The 21,728-nt window shown below is 35.6% G+C and overlaps 1 protein-coding gene across 1 annotated transcript; it reads right to left on the bottom strand.

Annotated features, from left to right (window-relative positions):
* Window positions 1–2,518: 2,518 nt before the first annotated feature.
* On the bottom strand, window positions 2,519–11,362 carry LOC109800147 (putative protein S-acyltransferase 7). Its single transcript, XM_020360874.2, has 6 exons — window positions 11,025–11,362; window positions 9,268–9,450; window positions 5,910–6,206; window positions 4,421–4,654; window positions 4,196–4,324; window positions 2,519–3,239 (listed from the first exon to the last, which is right to left on the bottom strand). Exons 1-6 carry the CDS (start codon window positions 11,109–11,111, stop codon window positions 2,853–2,855), a joined length of 1,317 nt encoding a protein of 438 aa, XP_020216463.1. The 5' UTR covers window positions 11,112–11,362; the 3' UTR covers window positions 2,519–2,852.
* Window positions 11,363–21,728: the final 10,366 nt, after the last annotated feature.

Here is a 21,728-nt window from a genome sequence, read left to right on the forward strand (position 1 = left end):
ATTAGTATAAGTAGCTAACCAAGTGTAAAAAATAATAATCATTGAAGAAACTTTTAAAATTACTCATATTGACGACATCTTTCTTCAGTGCAGCATTTTTGAATTGTCGCATAAAGTTTTGTGCAATATGTCTAATGCAATAAATATGGACATAATTGTTTTCAGTCCAACCACTTCCATTTCTAGAGTATGCACTTCTTATAGCCTTGTGACGATCCGAAATGAGGCACAACCCTTGTGGTGTTACATACCTCCGCAAGTTTCTTAAAAAAAAAACAGAACCATGCATCACTAGTTTCTCCTTCAACCATAGCAAAGACAATAGGAATTATGTTGTTGCGCTCGTCTTGTGCAACTGCACCAATAATGTCCCTTTGTACTTGCCATACAAAAATGTTCTGTCCACTTGAACAATTGGTTTGTAGTGAGAAAAACCATCAATACATGGCTTGAACGTCCAAAAAGCCTCTTGAAGATTACATTTCCTTCTTCCAACACGTCACCTTGGTACGCTGGTTGTGTATTCAACTTCCAAATGAAGCCGCGTACATAGAGTTACATTGCTTGCAACAGACTAGGTTATGACTCCTCCTAATTGCCAAAAATGTTTTCAATCACCAGTTGTTTTGTCAGTCATCCCTTTTTGTAGGTGATAGTATAGCCCATTATAGACTTTATGTTGGCTATGATGATTGAGATGGGTGTGGAAGGATCAAACTGATAATTTCACAAATGGTTTGAGAAATCATTCGTGATCCCAACTTATTATGATCCTGTGAAATGAGTGGCGAAATACGTGTGCGACCCTTCCAGCTTCATTATTTCCTAATATTGCTCTTTGGTGAGCAATATTGCTCGACATCACCAATCACACTGGGCATCAACACATTCCATTACAAGCCTAGCTTGGCTTGACAACTAGACCTTGTACGTGCAGTGATCGATAATATGATATCTATTAATGGCATCCTGCACTTGTTCTTTTGTCATGAAGCGCTAGCCAACAAATAGTATTCCAGGCGGATAGATTAGCGTTTCTCGATCTAGAACATGACTAAACTCCAAATCATGTTCATGTATGTGAGTCAAAAAGTTTAGAAAATGTTGAGGTGGGGTATATGGTAAGTATGGTGCGGATGGTGGAATTTTTGCAAGTGGCTCGATGTCTTCGTCGTGATCTTGCTCTTATACATTATTAAATTTATACATTATTAAAATTATATATTATTAAAATTATAACTTATTAAAATTATAAAATAATTATTATTATAAATTATTAAAATTATTAATTATTTATTATAAACTATTAACATTATACATTATTAGAATTATACATTATTAAAATTATAACTTATTAAAATTATAAATTAATTACTATTATTATTATATATGGAACTTTATGACAAAATTTAATAACCATTAATATTATATACAAATTTATTTTAATTATAATAATAAATACACATAATACTTTATTTTATATATAAATTCATTTTAATTATAATAATAATATGTTATTTTTAAATTATTTAATAAATAAAATATAATATCACATTTTTTGAAAGAAAAAAAAATAGGGCTGCTCGGAATTCGGTTTCTTGAGAACCAAATTCCGACAGCCGCCGGAGAAACACTGTAGCAAGACAGAATTCGACTCCCTGAACCTATTCAGTAAATAGGTTATTTGGATAAATAAACCTTGGGGGTCCATTTGGGTTTTTTTTATATAAAAATATTATTTAAGAAAAAAAATCAAAACATCACAAATCTGCTCACAAGAATCGACAGAGTTTAAAACAATTCAAATAAAGAAACAAGTCAAACAGGGAACTTTAAATGGCAGGGTGCAACATATGCTATATATTTGGTAAAGGCAGAACAAAAAGCTCGGAAATTTCAGAGGAAGCTCGTCTGTATATTTCTATTTAGTCTAAAGATCAGTTTAATCAACTATATGAAGGGTTCTGCAAATGCTAATAAAAAAATTAGTACTATCATTTTCCTTCTACTATAAAATTTAAAAATTATGCAATTTCCCTTCTAGTATAAAATTAAAAAAAAAAATTGTAATAATTTAAAACTAAATATTCAACTAAACTCATGTACTACATATCCATCTCTATTTATAAATCAGAACTAGATAGAACCAGATATTAACCCACGTGTTGCACAAGTAACAAAATGTATATAATGTATTGTAATTTAAGGAGATTTTAATTGCTGTAAAAAAAATAGAATTATGTTAAACTATTATATTTATTAAAGGTGAAAAATATTGAAAGGAAAATAAATAATAATAATTACTATATGTAAGACATATATTTGTCACTTCGAGTGGTTTGCATTTTTGGATGCCCGGGAAGACATTAGTGAATCAATTAAAAAATTTAACCATAAGTCCATAACGTATTTTGAGAATTAGTTATTCTACCTTCATAAATAGGGCTATGAAATGAGATTGATTGAGAACTCTTTCCATGAGTTGAGTTTACAATCCATACTAGCTTTAAATTCAAGCTTCAGAAGTGAATGTCAATAATAATTCCCATGAATTTTGTCCTCCAGGATAGACAAACTGTAGCAAAGACACAGTTAATTGGTAATTGGTAAGACAAAGGCTAGTAGTTAATTAGTAAGCTTGATACAACACAAGGCAAAGAAAAGCTCACTCAGAACAACACAATTCCTTCCTAGAAGGACAATGGCTAAAGCAACACTAACAAGCACCCCGCAAAGCCTTCACCCCCCACATTGCAAATACAATTAATTTTGCGGTTGATTTACCTCTTTCAGAAATGTAATCTTTTAATTACAACAAATAAAATCCTTAGCCAGACTATTAATTTCAGTGGCTATGTATGCCTGTTTTCAGTGGTCAAACTGCTGCTACCTCCACCCATACGATTTGATTCCCCAACCCTGGCTGCCAAAGCAAGAACTTCAGGGGACATTTCCCAGCTTCCACTTTTTCTTCCCCAGCTGGATCTCCTGGGATGTATTCCAACACGATCACTTGTTTCGTCTACTGTTGTCCTAATTTCTGGAGACAACTCACCAAATTCCCCATCCTTTACAGCCATGCGATCGTTCAGTTGACCTTCAGAATGATCGAGAGCGGTACCCATGTCGGCCCAGACTGTTTTCCTGCCCATCTCTATGTCATCGACAGCTTTTCCCATACTTGGACTCATAAAGCCTCCACCCACTGACCGAGCAGGTAATGCTGGTTCCATTGGCACCTGTTGAAATCGTGGAGTTTTAGGTGTATATAGGTAAGAAGAGAATGAAATGTTGAATTGACATTAACTGAAATGTTTTATAATGTACTAATGTTACTAGAAAACTTAGCATGCTAATCTTATACTAATCATTACTCGAACTAATTAGGGAAACAAATCACGATAAGATTAATTAGGTAACCAATCCTAAGATATAATGAGGAAATAAGGGCACTAAAACCAGAAGGTAAGATATTCTATGACAAGATATCTTCATATATTCTAACACTCTTCTTTAGCTTTAAACTTGTAATAAATATACCTTTAAGGGGAAAAAATAAAATCAAGTAGTATAATTTGAGACTGGAATAGAGGGACCAGGCAGATTTTCAGGGACTATCGCAGGACCAAGCTGATTTCTCTAAGAAATTCACAGGGTCTGGCCAACTAATACTTCTTGAAAAGTTAAAAGGCTAGGTTGAGTTCTCTGGGAAAGCCATGGCACCAAAATGACGTTTCTAATATCACAATACACAATTTTAATCACTGAATGGGTAACATTAGCACCAACAAATTTGAGCAAACAACCAAAAGAGGTTATTGAGCATAAACCTCCGGGAAACAAAACTAGACCAGCACCACTACTTATTGGAAAACCCAGAAGAATGCCAAGAACAGCACACGACACATTATAGGCAACTACTTAGAAGGAAAACAAAAGGACATGCTTATAACTCTTTTTTATTGGGTGGGAGCTTGGCATTGGAATAGTGACTGGTCACAGAGGATGATGTAAAACAGCACACTAAATGGGTATTAACTAAAATATATTACAATATAATGACATTTTCATTAAAGAAAAATCATAATCCTAACTAATTGGGGAAACAGATCATGACAAGGAAATAAGGAAACTAACTTTAGAGGATAATCTAAGATATTTTATGACAAGATATTTTCATATATTCTAACAGCACCTTTGCCCTGAAATTGTTCTTTGATTGGGGAATGCTGGTGCAGAATATCTCTATGAAATTATTGAACACTCCCTTGTTATATGGGTTGGCCCGTCGATCATATCGGTATCTAAAGTTCTCATATGTAGTCTGCAACAACAATGGACACAAATATAATGTTGTAAGTTCATTAGGATAGATAGCTTAAATTTAAAGCATATAAAGATTTTAAAAAGGTGTAATTACCTGATTTGTACTAATTAGATATAAATGAAAGGCAGTAAGGCCACCAACAAACCACATTGATATGAAGGTGTAAATAATTAACACTATGGAAGCTGGGGTTTTGATCATAGCCTTCCAAATTGTTGTCTCCTCTGACTCCATGATTCTTCTGATATAGACCCAACAAAATGCGAAAACATATATACAAAGCAGTGTAGTTGAGAAGACAAACATGAAGAAGAAGCGATAATTACGCTGCATAACAATTGTGCACACATTCAGATACATGACATATTCAAGATCGACAGAAAATGACAACTGAAAAGTCACCAAATCAGAAATAAATAAATAAATATACAAACAATAAAAAGGAGGATAGAAAGCTCATAAACAATCCACAAATGAGGAAAAAACACCAAAGTAAACTTCAACTGTATATTAAGACACATTTTATATTAATCCTAAATTCAACACAACCTAAAACCTGAAATTTTTCCATGAAAGTAAAATAAGTCCCGAAAAAAAGCATTTGGAGAGCAGAGTGGGGGCAGTCACAGGAAGCTACATATAATTGGGTAGATCTCTAGACACCATAATTTATAAACAACACCCACTCACCCAACAAGAATTGAACCTAAGATTTCCAATATGAATCTAAAAAAATTCTCGTACACTCAATATAAAGCATAATCATATTATGAAAGACAGAAACTGAAAGGTCAATATACTAAACATGAAAATAATATTATATTAATATTGTTAGAATAGTGGATTAAGCCTAACTCAACCCTACAAAACCGGCTTGTAAGGTGAGGGTTGCTTTCCACTTATATACTATTCAATTGCTTAATTTCTAGTCGATGTGGGACTCGGGTTTTTTCCAATACACCGCCTCACGTCCAGCACTATTGGGCTTGGTACGTGGATAAATGGTAGGTGGCCCTTTTTTAATGATCTAGGATAGGCGGGACTTGGGTTTTTCCCAATACACCCCCTCATACCTATGAGGGGCATGCATCAATGGTGGGTGGCCCATTTTTAAAGTGGATCTAAATGGCTCTGATACCATGTTAGAATAGTGGATTAAGCCTAACTCAACCCTACAAAACCGGCTTGTAAGGTGAGGGTTGCTTTCCACTTATATACTATTCAATTGCCTAATCTCTAGTCGATGTGAGACTCGGGTTTTTTCCAATAAATATAATAAACATATAAACTACTGATGATGAATTCTATGTTCAAATTTTGACTCAACGAGCCTAAAATAAATTTCAGAAATGAGTGTTGGATAATTAACAAATTTCTAGAACGTACTAGATTTTCCAGCAGACCCCATGTACAAAATATGAATTATCTCAACAAGTTCCAAGCTGACAAAAGATCACCCATCTCTTTCACTTTCGTATATAATAGACTCTACACACCCCAGATGCCATGCTAATCTTTCTGCCTAGCTTAAAACGTTCGGCAGACTAGATTCACAATTAAAAGTCAATTTTGTAAAACTTACCAGCCCAATGCACTGCCCAACCCAGGGGCAATGGTGATCAAACCGTTCCACACAGTTATTACAAATTGAGCAGTGAGAGCATCGAGGAGGCCTGTAGAGCATGCATGTATCACAATACTTGACCTTAACAGTAATTCCGTTGACCTCAACCTCCTTAATGCGAGGCAACCGCAATTGAGGAGTTTGACCAGCCCCAACATCTAGACTACCTTCAAAGCCTTCTGGTTCTGGAGGATGCGCATTGCGAGGAATTATGCCAGGATCTCGGCCAGATGTTAACAAGAGAAGAACTAACACCTAAAAAAATATTATAGCATCAGCATAAAGTAGGAAAGAATATACTTTAGTGCTCATAGCACAGCAAATGCCCAATGTCATTAAAAAAATGGAGCATCAGTGGCTCCACCTTATTACAAAATAGCCCAAATGATAGCTAACCAGCACATCAAAGTCAATGTTAGGAAGAAAAAGTTTCCATGTTGGCAGCCAGCTAGTAATACATACATCATAAGAAAGAGTTTACACGCAACAAAAATAAATTATGCTTTCAAACTAATTTGTAAATATATTAGTTTAGCACCAAGGCCTTGTCCAGTTGAGCACATATTGATTTTGTGAATTACAGGACACTCACAAGTAGTTGATCAATTTGTATTCATACAACGACACTGAGTTCAATACTTTAAACAAGTTAGATAGAAGTTGTCCTAGCATCCTAGTGTCTAAAGAGTGACATGATCCAAGTGACGTCCATGATAATGGAGATACATGTGTCCCAGGATATCTACAACCATAAACTCACATTTTTAGTAATTCACCAAACGCTCAGTGGATATTGGAGACAATCCACCAAAGCAATGCCTTACAAATAGGCCTTCGTCTTTGTGAGTCACCTTTCTTTCACAAAATTCTCCCATTTACAATTTTATACCAATAGGAATCTTTGTATGATCAGAAAATCAGAAACACTAAGGGACAGAAACTTCTAAAGCTAGAACCCCTCTTGATTTTAGTCATCTGGTTTATATCTTAAATGAGATGTCACCATTGACTAACTTGGTTTGATTTCTAACAAGTTAATAACCCCCCTCCACCCCAAAAAACTAAGGTATATTCTTGGAACAATTAGGTGAAATGCAGGGGAAGAAAGCTCCAGGATCACAAGGGAAGCTATGAGGAAAATCATGAAGACCATTTATGTTGGGGACCTTCTGCATAACAAAATTAACTCGAGGAAAGAAAATAGATCTCATAATGTAGGCTTAGGGCCTAACTTAACCCTACAAAACCTACTTGTATAATAAGGGTTGCTCCCACTTAATATACACTAATCATATTTACTAGTTGATATGAGATCTCTGACACACCTCTCATGTCAAAGACATCTACAGATGGTCTGATAACTGTTCGATAATGGGTAGGATAGACCCAATAACAATCACTAAGCTTTTGTACCATCTTGAAAGAGAAAGTTGGGAGAGGGAAACTGGCATATTAATTGTGTTTTGTACATTCAAAAACATTCCTTTCTATAGGGTAGAGATTATGCCAAGAAAGAAAATAAGGAAATATTAGTAATAGGGAAACAAATATCACATTATACTCTCATATTTTAACCTCCTAAAAATATCTTTGATATTTATAACATGAGAGGAGCACTTAATCGGAAGGGGACTATAAAAGTAGTGTGAGGGAGAGTGGTAGGAAAGAAATGCATACGGTTTTGGACTTTTGGAATAGGACTATATGAGGAAGCTGGACCCTAGAGGTTTATGCAGTGTGTATACTTTTTTACTGCAGTTCCTTCCTATTTCTTACAGTCTCTGAACCAGTATCAGTTTCAGAACTCATATGCAGACAGCTTATGCATTAGTAATATGGATTCAGCTTCAGATAATTAACATTAGGGCTTCCATGTTTTTACATATTCTGCGAATAGAGACAACTTTCTAGAGAAGTCCCTTTGGAAACCCATAACTACCACTGAAGTTGAGCACTTCATTTAGAGAACCCACAATAGGATTACTGCTGGTTGCTTATTGCAGAATTGGACATTGTAGAGGCAAGAAAGTTTTGTCTCCTAAATTCTGATCAATGTGTGACGCACTGTTTTAATTCAAAAACAACTGCACATTCACAATGCACAACAGATTACAAGGAGAAGGATTTTGTGTTTGGTGAATCTTGGAACCTCATGGATAACTGAAAATAACTACTGCCATACTGAATTTTCAAGTCAGAATTTTCTTCTGGAATTGATGTTGGATTTTATCAGTCCTTTTCAAACACTTGAATACTAAGGGGAAATCGCCAGCCTTATATATGGAGTAAATTGTACTCACCATGGCAGACTTTCCAGAAAGACACTGTCAGCCAATGAGCAAAGCAGTACAGAGCTCGCAGTAGGTTTGCACTTTTATTTGGCTTATTGGTTTAAGGAGAAGGATGTCAACTCAAACTTCTCTTCCCAATATTTATTTCCCTTTTAATAAAATATTATTATTAATCTAGACAAAATGGCACCAAAAAAATATGGCTTGGCCCTGGATTCCATTTCTTTGTCAAGGTTCTAAATTGCGGTCCGCAACACATGTTGTGGCTGCAATATTGCTATTCGGTACTTCCCACAACTGCAACAACCTACAATTACAGTGTGGCTTTAAATCACAAAATTCCGCAACGCAACTGCAACAAATCAGCAACGCCACTTTATTTCCACTTTTTTGTCTAACAAACAAACATAGATTCAAGTTTTAATCTTCTAATCTAATAAGTGTAGTCACATGAGATGTTAAGAGAGAGAAGGAGACAACTAATGATGGTTGATTGGAGTGTTGGGAGGGTGGATGATGCATTTTAAGAAAGGGAGGAAAGCGGTGTGGAGTTAAAAATTGTGAAAAAGATGTTTGATTTATTTTTATTATTGTGAAATTATTTGTTTATGACTTTATGTTTGGTGCAAATATATAATAATTTCAAGTTGTAACCGCTATAATCAACAATAACTACAATGGCTGCAACCGCAATTTAGAACCATGGTTAGGAGCAAAATTATGTAAGTAACACTAGTTTTAACATATTAGTTCCATTATGGTTAAGGCTAGTTTTGTTTTAGTTATCATTCAATAAGCAGCTGAAAATAGGGGAATCAGCCAAGTTGTATTTATTCAGAAGATAACCAAATCCAGCTTCTAGCTTACTTCAAACTAGTGTCAGTGTTGAAACATAGATAAATGTTTCTCATGATTATAAACAAAGTGCCTTATGAATAGAGTTGAACAATGTAGGGTCAAAGAACAAAGTTGTAGACATGGTGTGTTTGAATGCATATGAGAAAGAGAGAGAAAGAGAGTCTCACATAAATTGTGAATATAACAGCAATGGCCATTACAGTTATCCCCAAGTGATCAGAAAAATCATCTATTAGTTTTTTGGCAACATAGACACAGAAAACTGCAACAGGAGCAGCAATAAGAAAAATCGTCAGGGCCAATGATCTTGCATCTGGTCCAAATATGAACCTTCCCTGAAGAAAAAACTTCTGCAGGAAATGGATGAAAAACAATTAATATGCATATTCACAGTAACAAAACCACAAAAAACAGCAATATATTTCAAATAAATTTGCAGCACCAGCCACTAACATCATAAAACTATTATTCATAGGTTATGTGGAAAAGACAATTTGTGAAAAACAAATACAAGATATAAACAAATAATACTTCTACATCACAATGTAAAGAATTAGTCACAAATAATAATTTACAAGTCAGTCAGTACTGTCCAAATTCAGTGATAAGGGTTCAATCTAAATTCAATGTGCTTAGAAAATAACCAACAACTACTTTCTACTCACAACTAAATCATATGGCCAATCGACCCACTATACTATTGATTCAGCTTTTCCAAGACATTATAGGTTCAAACACCAAAATATTTAGGATTTAATGAGTGACTCTGCGGAATCCAGCACCAGTCACAATGGTGCTGAGCTATGTTATATTGTTGTCAATAGCAGCCATAGCGGCCACTATTGCACCTCCTTGCTACTACAGTATCCCCGTAGCGGAGCGGCTCCTTGCCACTACATTACTGCTGAGGTAAATTTATGCATTTAATACAAGGGCGAGGGCCCGATTTTATGATGCCAGCTCCAGGGGGAAAAGTGTAACTTCTCGAGTTCATTAATTCCATTTTTGGTTTCCAGACACATAAATCTCAAAATTGAACCAAGATCAAATGCTTAAGAGATTCGCGCCCCTTTCCACACACATTGGTAGTTTTATTAACTCAGCACTTGGTCCATGGAAATTAGAGCCTACAAAGCTTTTTCAGTAACAAAAAGCAACAGAAAGCTTTAACGAACAAGCCATAAATTCATACTCGAGACAAAACAGCTCAAGATCATGTATAGATAAACTTCTCCATAGATATACTAATAGAAAAGAAAATAAGAAGGTAAATTTAGTTAATTTTCTCCCATAAGTTGATTTAAACTTTGGACTTGTTTGTATAAACTTATCTAGAAACACTTTTAGGAAAAGAAAAAATGAAATAAATTTCTTTATAAGCTTAGCTTTTACATAAATTAAAAAATATATTTTGAAGAAACTAATACAGGAAAGCTTCTATAAATTAGTTTATGCATAAGCTAATTTTAACCCTAAGAGAAACTTATTTTATTTTTTCCTAAAAATAGCTCTATAGAAGTTAATCCAAACATACATTAGAGAAGCCCAATTCATTTTACCTTCCTATTTTCTATTCTTATTCATGCTTATTGAGAAGTTAATCCAACCCGAACCTAAATCTCACACACCAGCTAAACAAACAAAACCAACAAAAGGCAACCATAATTTACAAATGCTGCTCTAGCACCCTCCTTGGTTCAAATTCATTTTCCACGTTAGTAATTTTTTTCCCTCAAAACAAAACCGATTTTCACCACAAGCTAGAAAGAAAAACAATAAACGATCACAGTACAAAAATAAAATAAAAACCTATTTTTAGAACAAACAGTGACTGATAGATAGAAAACAAGCCAGAACAGAATGACGACACGCTTAATTATAAATTTAAAATAAAAAAAAATAAAGTTCCAGAAGAAGAACTCACATTGCTCCCCTTCCACGCTTGGTAAACCCGCAAATCACCGGATCCAGAACCCGGATCCGAACGCTGGGGCGGAGGCTCCACGTACATATCGTATAGTCGAAAAAAGAAAGAAAATTTCTATAAATAAAAAAAAAAAAAAAAACGAAAGAAAACTTCACCCACTCTCTCTCTCCCCCTGAAGAAAATCTAAGGTTGGGAAATGGAAGACATAGCGAAAATGAGGTCTCACACCGAATGCAATGCAATGGAAGTAAAGTAAAGCGAGGGTTTCTTTTCTTTTTTTTTCTTCAGTTGGTTTTGGGAAGCAACAAGGGGATTCGCTTTACATTTGACTAGTGCTGTCACAGTATATATGTCTGAGCTTTACAGAGTGTACAACGTGACGTGGCTTATGTGAGGGGTAATAAGCGGGTGCGTTTTTTTTTTTTTTTTTGTTTTTTTTTTTGGACTGTTTTAGGACAACCATGCTTACTCGGTTACTACATTAGCTGCTCGCCGAATTGGTCTTGTAAGTGTGATTTATTTGGTTGACGTGTTAGATTTCAACTTTGCTTTTTCTCACTCGTTTTGATTTTTGATGTCATTAAGTGTTTGATACCGTAAATCAACTTGTGAATTGAATGTTATGTATCATTGACAGTTATGTGGCGTTGCATGTTAACCTACATGGATGAACAATGATGACATGCCATGAAGAATCAAAATGATAATGAAATAAATCTCAAAATAAATTATTTAATAGTTTGTTTGGATGAAAAATTTAAATAAAATAATTTATTTATTTAAAGAATTTTAAATTTTTTGAGGTGAAATACGTTGTTTAGATGAAAAATTTATAAGGAATTTGAAATTCAAGCATTTGTAAAATTCCTTGAAATAGTAGAATTTCATATTCTAAAAAAAAAAAGTAAGAATTTAAAATTCTTCATATTTTTTTTTCTTCTTATTTCACTTATATATTTTATCTTATCTATTATCTCTTCATGTTTTTAATTATTGAATATTTAAAAATCTTTTTAAAATTATTAAATATTATATAATATTAATTTTTAAAATTTTTAAATATTATATAATATTAATTTTTAAAACTATTAATTATTTAAAAATTAGCTAATATTTATTTTTATAAAATTTAATTTAAAAATCTTAACATATAAATATATTTTTAAAATGAATTTTACCATGGTGGAATTAAATTATTATATTCAACCTAACAATTTAAAATTTGAGAAATTTGAATTGATTTATCCAAACAAAATATTTTAAGAATGATAGAAATTGATATCAAAGTAATTCAAATACCAAGAATTTAAAATTCCTTGAATGTGTAAAATTCTTCATTCAAACACACCATAAGGGATTCTATTAGATTAGGATTCTAAAGGACTTTTTTAGTTGAAAAAAATTATGTGGATTTTAAAAAACTTTGTAGCATTTTCATAACTTTTAAGACTTTGTAGAATTTTGCAATATTTTAAATTATAATTTTGATGGATTTTGCAAGATTTTTAAGGCATGATTTTAATGGATTCTACGAGACTTTGTGAACTTTGCAAAATTTTGTGGATTTTTGACATAAGATAAAAGTTCAAGATTTTTTTTCATACATTCAAATTTAAAAAGAGGCAGAGGCAAAAATAATAAAAAAAAATAACGATCCATGTATAAATAATAATAATAATAATAATTCTTCATAATATCATGTCCTCCTAAATATCATTATTGTTATTTCTATATTTTAAATATTTAAACATCCATTTATTCAATTAAAAAAATGTTATATGACATAGACAAATATCTCAAACTCAACAGTTAAAGATACTAGTTAACTATGGTAAAAATAAGAAATTTTGCATTTATTTTGGACCTTTTAAAGTCATTTCACATATAGGTTTAGTTGCTTATAAGCTCCAATTACCAAATGCAACTAAGATTCATCCAATTTTTCACATTTTTTTTTAAAATAAATTTTTCAAGAATTCTTCTCAGCCTTATGTCCCTTTACTTCTTACAAATAATAAGATGGGTCCTATGGTTTAGCCTTGGAAAGCTTTGGCTTATCGTACTATTTTGCGTCATATCTAAACAAGTGGCTCAAGTACTCTTTCAATAGGAGCATTCAGAGCTATAAGAAGTTGTTTGGGAAAATTCTAATATTATTAAAGAATCTTATCCTCATTTCAACCTTGAGTACAAGGTTGCTCTTGATGGAGAAGGAATTGTAACATGGAGCCAAAATAACATGATAAGAGAAAATGCAATTGAGTAGTCAAATGACATGGAAGAAAATGGGAAAGTTTGTTATGTCAAGGAAACATGTGTCAAATGATCCAAGAGAAAGGCACATGAGAAGAAGCACTAAGCTGAGGAGTAAGAATGTTTTATTAGAAGGCTTTGGAGAATGAGATGTTATGAGTGTGTATGGCTAATTCCCTCTTATTCTTCTATCTCCTTCCTGAGCTCATCCTTCTGTGTTTTACTCTAATTGTTCTAATTCTTTCTTGTCAGGTTGTTGATGTGATCGTGAGTATTGATAATGGATTCTATAGTCACTATAGCTATTCCATTTTAACAATATCAATTCCTTTGAATTTCATTCACTGATATTGCTATTTTCAACTTGTTACCTCGCTTTGTTATTTCGGAATATACAACTATATTGTTTCAGAGTTTTGGGCTTATTAGGCTTGAATGACATATGAGAGCATTTATTGGATGCATAGCCTTTGAAGTTGACATCCACTTGTATCTCGACAAGATGGTGGATGACCAACTTGTGAGAGACCAAGTGCTTAGATGTCAACATCAAAGAGGGAGGACAAGATGTCTCATGGTTCCTTTAAGACTCTAACAATCCACATGGTCCTGTCTAATCACACATTTTGCCATGTGACAAACTCACATTGGTCCTTTTAGTCTTAGGATAGTGATATTCCAACCATGGAACTTAAATTTTAGTCCTTTTAGTCTTGAGTACAAGTTAACTTGATAGAAAAGAATGGCTCAATTCAAGAAGGAGGTGAGTTGGATTCAGTGACACTTAAATTATTTTTTTTAGAGTTTAAGGATCTTTATTTCAATTAAAACTTTTCTAATATGAATTCTCAATGAAGTTAATTGAACCGCTAACAAATGGGAATGACTCCTATATGAGTTCTTGCTTAATCTTTATTGAATTAGCTTATAGAACAACTAATATACAATGCTCATGTTTCAGGTTACACCATTTTAATCATACAAGCATATTAATCAAGACCAGCCATTTTAGCATTCAATTAAAGATGATTCAATGTAAGAGATAGAGATGAGAGAATAGTGCAAAGTGTTTTATCCTAGTTCAGCCACTCCACATGTGACCTACATCTAGTCCTCAATCATAACCTAATCAAGATTTGTTTCACCATCTCAATGAAGAGGATTTACAAGCATACCACACATGCACACACTTGAACACCCAAGATAGACACTTTCTTGCACCTAAGAAAACACTTCTTGTTGAACCCCACTACAATAATTCCTTACCACTTGAGACACCTACTCAAGATTTCTTTACACTTTACACAAAGAATTAAAGGAACGAATTCACCTGGAAACTGAACAAATCAGACTATGAATTCTTGACAAATCTTAATCCTTCTCTTCCAAGAATGTAGTAATGATGATGATCTCTCTCAAATCATTTCACAAAATATTCTCTTCTTGGTTTCACAAAGAAAAACACTCCAAGGAGGTCACAAAGACTTCACAAAATCAGTTTTTCTCTCTTCTATTTTCTATTCATCTCTCTGTCTTTGATTCAAAGTGTGAAAACTATTTATAAAGTTTTCCAGACCCAGATAATCGATTATTTCTAAGGATAAATCGATTATTTTGTTCTTCATGATTTCTGGAAATCACTCAAGAACAGGATAATTGATTATTTTGCAGGGTAATCGATTATTTCAGAGAGTACTTCCTGGAATAATCGATTATTTCTCAAATAATCAATTATTACAGCAGGGTTCCCTGAACCTCTTGTTGAAATAATAGATTATTTTTTAATGATAATTGATTATTTTGATTTAGTTTTCAAAAACCCAATTTCACACTTTAGAAAACTTTCCAAGTCATTTAGATCATCATCATACTCACTCTTAGTCAATTGAGATTAAGATTAACTCATGCACAAAGTATACACATGCAGAATAAACTCAACAAGGCAACACAACATACAAGAACATATAAGTTATTCCTATTACATATTGTACTCTTTCATGTCTTCCCTTCTTGACTAGCTTGCCCTTTGTTATTGGCTTGTATCCTTTGTTATCATCAAAATTTCTCAAAAATTCAAAGTTGAGCTTGATTCATCATCCATGAATCTCAACATAACTAACCTCAGTTACATTTAACCAAGGTTAGTATAACTTGCACCACAAGCTACTAAACTCTACATATTTGTTTACCCTTGTACTTGGACATTACTTTGGATGAAAATTAAGAAATAAACTTGATTTTTTTCTCTTCTAGAAGGCTTAGTTCTCTTCCTTGGAAAAATTATCTCATTATGAACTTTTATCAAAGAATTCCTCTTTGTGGAAAGTTCTTCACATTCTTGCTTATCTTCACTTGAAGTGGTGCATACCTCTTCCTTCTTCCTCCATCATTTGAATATTTCTTGAGTTTTATGATCTACGGAAGAAGATTTGGGTACACATTAAGGCTAGTTGAAGAGAAACATCAACCATCTCTAAACTAGTTTCATCATATTTGGTATCAAGGGTTTTAGTTCTTCCATGGAGGTTTCTTCTAAATATTTTTTGTGCTGTGTAGTCTTCTTTACATATCTAGTAGTTATTGTTGCTTAGATCCTGAATCTTTTGAATTCTATACGATAGATCTAAAAATGTCTTGAAAATTTTGGTTCAAAAATATTTTAATATTAGTTTCTATGAACCAAATCTTTATGTTCTACTATAGGTTTCATGTTTTATGTGCTTGTCGGAACCGACCCTAAAAACTCTACTGACTCATTAGGTTTTAGATGGTTTATTGACTTTCATTATTGAAAATATCATCGACATTGGAATGCTCGATAATCAGACTAAACCTCTGTCAATGGTTTTGAAAAGGTTCACGGAGGTTTTATTGATATTTTACTCATCGATAAGGTTTGCCAGCCTTACTATGCTAGATCCACTTTTACCGGGTGTTCTCCTTGAACCTGAGGTTTGTACAATTGGTCCATTCTTTGCTTGCATAGGATATGATTTTTCAACTCTTTAGATCAGGTTTTCCTAGACTCTATTCCAGGACTCCTCCAACCTCTCTCCATGAGTATTCATTGTGCATACTCTGTGCATCTCTTAACACTATCTTAATGCCATATAGGTCAAGAGAAAAGAAAGAAAGGGATATCTTTGATTTTTCAAAAAGTTTGTTTAGAAGGATCTTTCAAAATTATTTTTAGAAGCATGGCTAGCCAAGGTAGGCTAGTGTTTAAGCTGATGAGCGAGCATACTCAAAATAGGAAAATCATTTTCCGCATTAGCTTATTTTTTCTTTGAGAGTTAAGCAATGACTTGGGATTACATTTTGATTTGATGATTTTCCCTAGTTGTCTTTCGGTTTTCCGCTTGGGATGTTGCTTTTTGTGTCCTAACTTTTGCCTATGTCACCCTCTTTGTGGGTTTCCTAGTGAACTTTTCTTTTGACCCTAACTTTTGCTTAGGTTACCTTTTTTGTGGGTTTCCTAGTAGGTCTTGCCCTAATTTTTGCGTAGCCCCCTTAGTGGGTTTCTTGCCAAACTCTTGCCTTTATTTTGGGCTTTCAAGACTTTTGTCTTAAGAGGCTTTTATTTTTTTTGCAACATTTGTGAAACGATTATCACTTATTCTTTCACTAAAATGGAAATTCCCCTTGCATTAATTTTACTATTTTGGATTTTTATCCACAAGTCATGTTTTTTTTTGTCTAATTGATTTTTTTGCGTTATTATTTTTCACATATTAAGCTATTGTTTCTAATGACGCTCCTATGTCAAGCATACTCACTCATTCTAGGTTTATTGATGAGGTTTAAAGTAGATTTATAAAGAGAGAAGATAAATGAAATAGATGTATGGTATTAAGACAATGTCTTTAATCTACACATGCCCATTTAATGTAGCTCGAGTACCCGAGCATACCCCGAGTTCATGATTTATACACGGAAAGAAAGAAGGAAGGTGAGAGAGGTTTGGTGTAACGACCCGCCTGGTCGCCACACACAGCTCAACAAATCACCACAGCACCACATAGACAAGAGCATGCATATATATAAGCAGCTAAAATATACACAAGGTCTAGCCTGGGGCTCAGTGTACAAAAATACATCCAAAATAGCCAACTAGTGGCCAAAAACAACAAAAGCCAAACTCCATCTGCCAGCTGCAGACCTGCCTTTAGACACCAACCTAACCCTGCTTTTCTCCCATACAACGTATGATCTTCGCAGTCCAAACCACATGGAAACAACAAAAGGTAAGCTAGTGAAAGGAATCAACATACATATATATATATAAATACATGAATGGTAAACAGCTACAGCTATCAGCATATCATCAACATACAACTCATCAAATATACAGTATAAACAACAGTAAACACACAATGCGTCGTCACGCATATCAGCTAGATTTGGTCGCTTGTAATCGGTATAGCTCGACCTTGCCCCTATACCGTGGTTGCTTTGTACATGTGTGCCTCGACCTGGCCCACACACGGGACTACTAAGAACTTAGAGGAGAACAACAAAGTTACCACTCCAAGGGTCAGCTTTCCAGGGAGGGTTTTCAACAAATTGGGCTCTAAGAGCACCACAGCTACCTCAATCCACACAATGGGATGGGCAATTTCGAAAAACATCTCCTATAGTCTTAGTGATCAACAGCTCAGCCTTACGGCTTACAACAGCTCAGCCTTACGGCCTACAACAGCTCAGCCTTACGGCCTATAACAGTTTATATCAGCATGCAGCACAGTACAACATAGCAGCAATAACAGCATACAGCACAGCTCAACATTATACAGCACAACTTAACAACATATTTCAGCATTATCATCTAACAGCACAACAATATTCATCATTTATAGCTCGGCTCAGCATATAACAACATCTATCATCAATTTCAGCATAAGTCAAGACACATCAACATATAACAACATATAAGACAACATCTCATCTGCGCCCGGCACACTCATGGTCGCGCCCGGCGTGGCACAACCAGAGAGCATCAAGGCTCAAACCTCACCCGGCGCAATTCCCATTGTGCCTGGCATACTAGGAGGCAGAGACCCCAAAAGGTATCACACGCCCGGCGTGCCGAACCCGCGCTCAACGTAGGGGAGACAGAGACCTCCCCAAGGTCTCACGCCCGGTGTAATACCAATTACGCTCGGCGCCACCTCTGACAGAGACTCCCAAGGAGTCTCCACGCCCGGCGAGACATGGTCACGCCCGGCGCCACACCAGAAACACAAAAGAGTGGGCCATTGACTGATAGCGCGCCCAGCATGGTCCAACCACACCCGACGTGAGCCATCCAGGGGCATCCATCCTCAAGCTCGCCCGGCGCACACCACCTTACGCCCGGCTGTAGACCCCTAAAATTGTCCGGGTCGGAAATAAAGCTTGAAGACTCTCGAAGACTGAAGGATAATCAGCCAGAAGGACTCCTCGAAGGCCCTAGGAGGGTTCTCTGTAGGTCTAGAGGTCTTAGAATAGCTCAAAATAAGGAAGTGGAGGGAAAAAGCCCAATACGGCCGTACTGAAGTCAATACGACCGTATTGGCACTTCAATACGGTCGTACTGAAGTCAATACGACCGTATTGACACTTCAATACAACCGCAGCGAACTCAATACGGGCGTATTGAAATTTCTGAATTTCAATACGACCGTATTGAACTTCAATACGACCGTATTGAAGTTCAAAAATTTCAATACGGCCGTATTGCCCCTGTAGGCCGTATTGCGCCTATTCCCTATAAATATGACGTCAATTGGACGTCATTCCAGACTTTTTCACTCAGTTTTGACTCCCTCCTTGAGTATTCTGGGGTTTTTGAGCAGTGTTCTGCCCTAGAAATCTCTCTGGGAGTCGATCCGACGAAGTTCTTGAGCCCCGAGCCATTTTGCTTGAGGATCGAACTTAGTCGAGGGGAAATCTTTTGATTCCCTTAGTTAAAATTTTGTTCTAGGAGAGCGAGGAGCGGGCTTGTAGAGCGAGGGAACGCCAAAACGCTTCCCAGTTCTTTGCAATATATAAAAGCACGCTTCAAGAGGTTTCCTTTCAATCCTTCCTTTTACTGCTTTCTGTGTGAATATTTAAACTGTCATCATGTAGATAGTCAATTTATAATTGCTTAGAATAAATAGGGGTAATTTAGTAATTTTACGCTATTATTTTAGAAATAATCTGTCATAGGGAACCCGAAAGGGGCGCTGTGGGGTGCTAACACCTTCCCCACGCGTAACCGACTCCCTTACCCAACTCTGGTTGTAATGGCCAAAGTTGATTTATAAAATCAATTGCCTTATCCCTTTTTCCAATGTTTTGAGTAAAACATTGGTGGCGACTCCACGAACCCTCCTTTTGCGAAAACCACTAATCCATGGAGGGTCCCGCTTGGGATTAATATGGATTGGTGAATCATTTAATAAAATTGCTCGTCTGACAAGGTCTCAGTTTGAGAATACGTCATTCTAGCAATCCACTATTTTTTTAAACAAATAAACGAGTCCAACCATCAATCGCGAATGCCGAAAGTCCCGTTTCGGGCCGGTGGCGACAGATGGCGACTCCGCTGGGGAAGCCTTGAGAGTCAATCCCATTTAGTGATGGATTATTTTCAAAATAATAGTTAAAATTACTTCACTACCCCTTATTTGTATGATAACATGATTTATTATATGGCTTTAATAACTGTTGTTTGTTTAATTTCCGCAATTGTTTGAAATACAAACTGTACACAAACCTTTGCACACAACAGTTCCCTCTATACCCGGGGGCATGAGTGGTAATCCATAGGGAGTGGATGTTAGTACGGCCGGTTGATGGGTTTATAGGAGCCTATGAGACCGTTGTCGGAAAACATCACTCAAGGTGATAACCATGAACTTGAGTCCGACGGTGCGTTGGAGCTTTCCATCGACCTACGACGAGAGGAATTGGGTCCCTATAATGGGGGCACCTTGGGGGCCTTTGACCAAGTGAGAACAGTTAGATCCTCCTTGAATATGCACTTTTCTGCAGGAGACCCCTACCTCGTGATTCGCTCGTGACTGTTCGTGGATGAGTGAATTGTTTGTGCATTTTTATGTGACATTGTATGAGCATACATTTGCACCTTTTAAACAAACAACATTCCTATTCTATTAAAATAAGAATAAATAGAAATAAGGATCTTCTAGTACATGGTGTTAACATCTACCTTCATTGCATTCATATAGGTAGTTTCCCTTTTCACCCAAAAAATACAAAAAAAGATACAAAATATTCAAAAGAAAAATATGTATTTACCCAAACCAAGCAATATCATGCATCATCTTAGGAAAATCCTAAAAACATGATAATGCTTAGTTCAATAAACACAATGCATGCATGTTCAACATCATCATCTCATGCATATAGATCATGGAGGGATCTAAGAATCATTCATTTCATACATCCCTCCTAGTAATTCAGTAATAAACATAAATAAAAAGAAAGGATTAAATCGATGCGTATGTTCAAAAATGGATCGCACGCCGTTCGTCATCAAGTGTAAGCCAACAACCGCGCCAAGCGAGCGCACATCAACTCCGTTGTTGGTAATCAAGACGAATAAAGGGGAAGGTCCGACACCATTAAGGATCACCGCTCCAAGACCTTTCCCCTACGAATCAAATAAGGCTGTGCCGTGGATATACGACATCCACTCTTCTGCCGACAGCGATATCTCCAACATCGCTGGACTTGGGGGCATGACTAGGAGTGGCAGGATCTACACTCCCGAAGATCTTCATGATAAAGCCCCCAAGAATAAAGAAAAAGAAAAAAAGAAAACCGAGGAAAAAGAATCCGAGGAGGAGACAGACGAGCTGTTAAAGTTTATCCGATAGAGCGAGTACTCCATCGAGGATCAACTTCATAAGACGCCAGCAAAGATTACGCTGTCGTCGTTGATCCGAAGCTCCGAACCGCATCGACGAGATCTGTTGAAAGTCTTGAACGAGGCATACGTGTCGCACACTATCTCCCAAGACGAGTTTGAGGGGATTGTTAGTCACATCAAGGCTAATGATCACCTCACCTTCATCGATGAAGAAATCCCCGCCGAGGGATCAAACCACAACAAGCCCTTGCACATCTCTATAAAGTGCAAGGAGTATCGCATCGCTAAAAGTCTTGGTAGATAATGGATCTTCCTTGAACGTGATGCCAAAAAGAACGCTCAAGCAATTGGCAATCAAGGGAGTCCAAATGCGCCCGAGCAACATGATCGTTCGAGCCTTCGATGGTTCTAAAAGAGAAGTGGTGGGAGAGATCAATCTTCCAATCCAAATTGGACCCATTATCTTTAATGTCGAATTCCAAGTGATGGACATTACTCCCGCATACAGTTGTCTCCTCGGCCGACCTTGGATTCATGATGCGAAAGCTGTACCTTCTACGCTCCACCAGAAAGTCAAATTCATTGTGGGT

The sequence above is a fragment of the Cajanus cajan genome, chromosome 9, assembly GCF_000230855.2.
Source record: "Cajanus cajan strain Asha chromosome 9, NIPB_CcT2T_4, whole genome shotgun sequence".
Classification (NCBI taxonomy): Eukaryota; Viridiplantae; Streptophyta; class Magnoliopsida; order Fabales; family Fabaceae; genus Cajanus; species Cajanus cajan.

Excerpts from the sequence above, each read along its gene's own strand:
- LOC109800147 (XM_020360874.2), bottom strand. The coding sequence starts at position 11,111 with ATGTACGTGGAGCCTCCGCCCCAGCGTTCGGATCCGGGTTCTGGATCC. Across the intron at positions 6,207-9,267 it reads CTGTTATATTCACAATTTAT|GTGTTAGTTCTTCTCTTGTT; the intron begins GTGAGACTCTCT and ends ATATTTTTTTAG. Across the intron at positions 4,655-5,909 it reads TTGGGCAGTGCATTGGGCTG|CGTAATTATCGCTTCTTCTT; the intron begins GTAAGTTTTACA and ends ATTGTTATGCAG.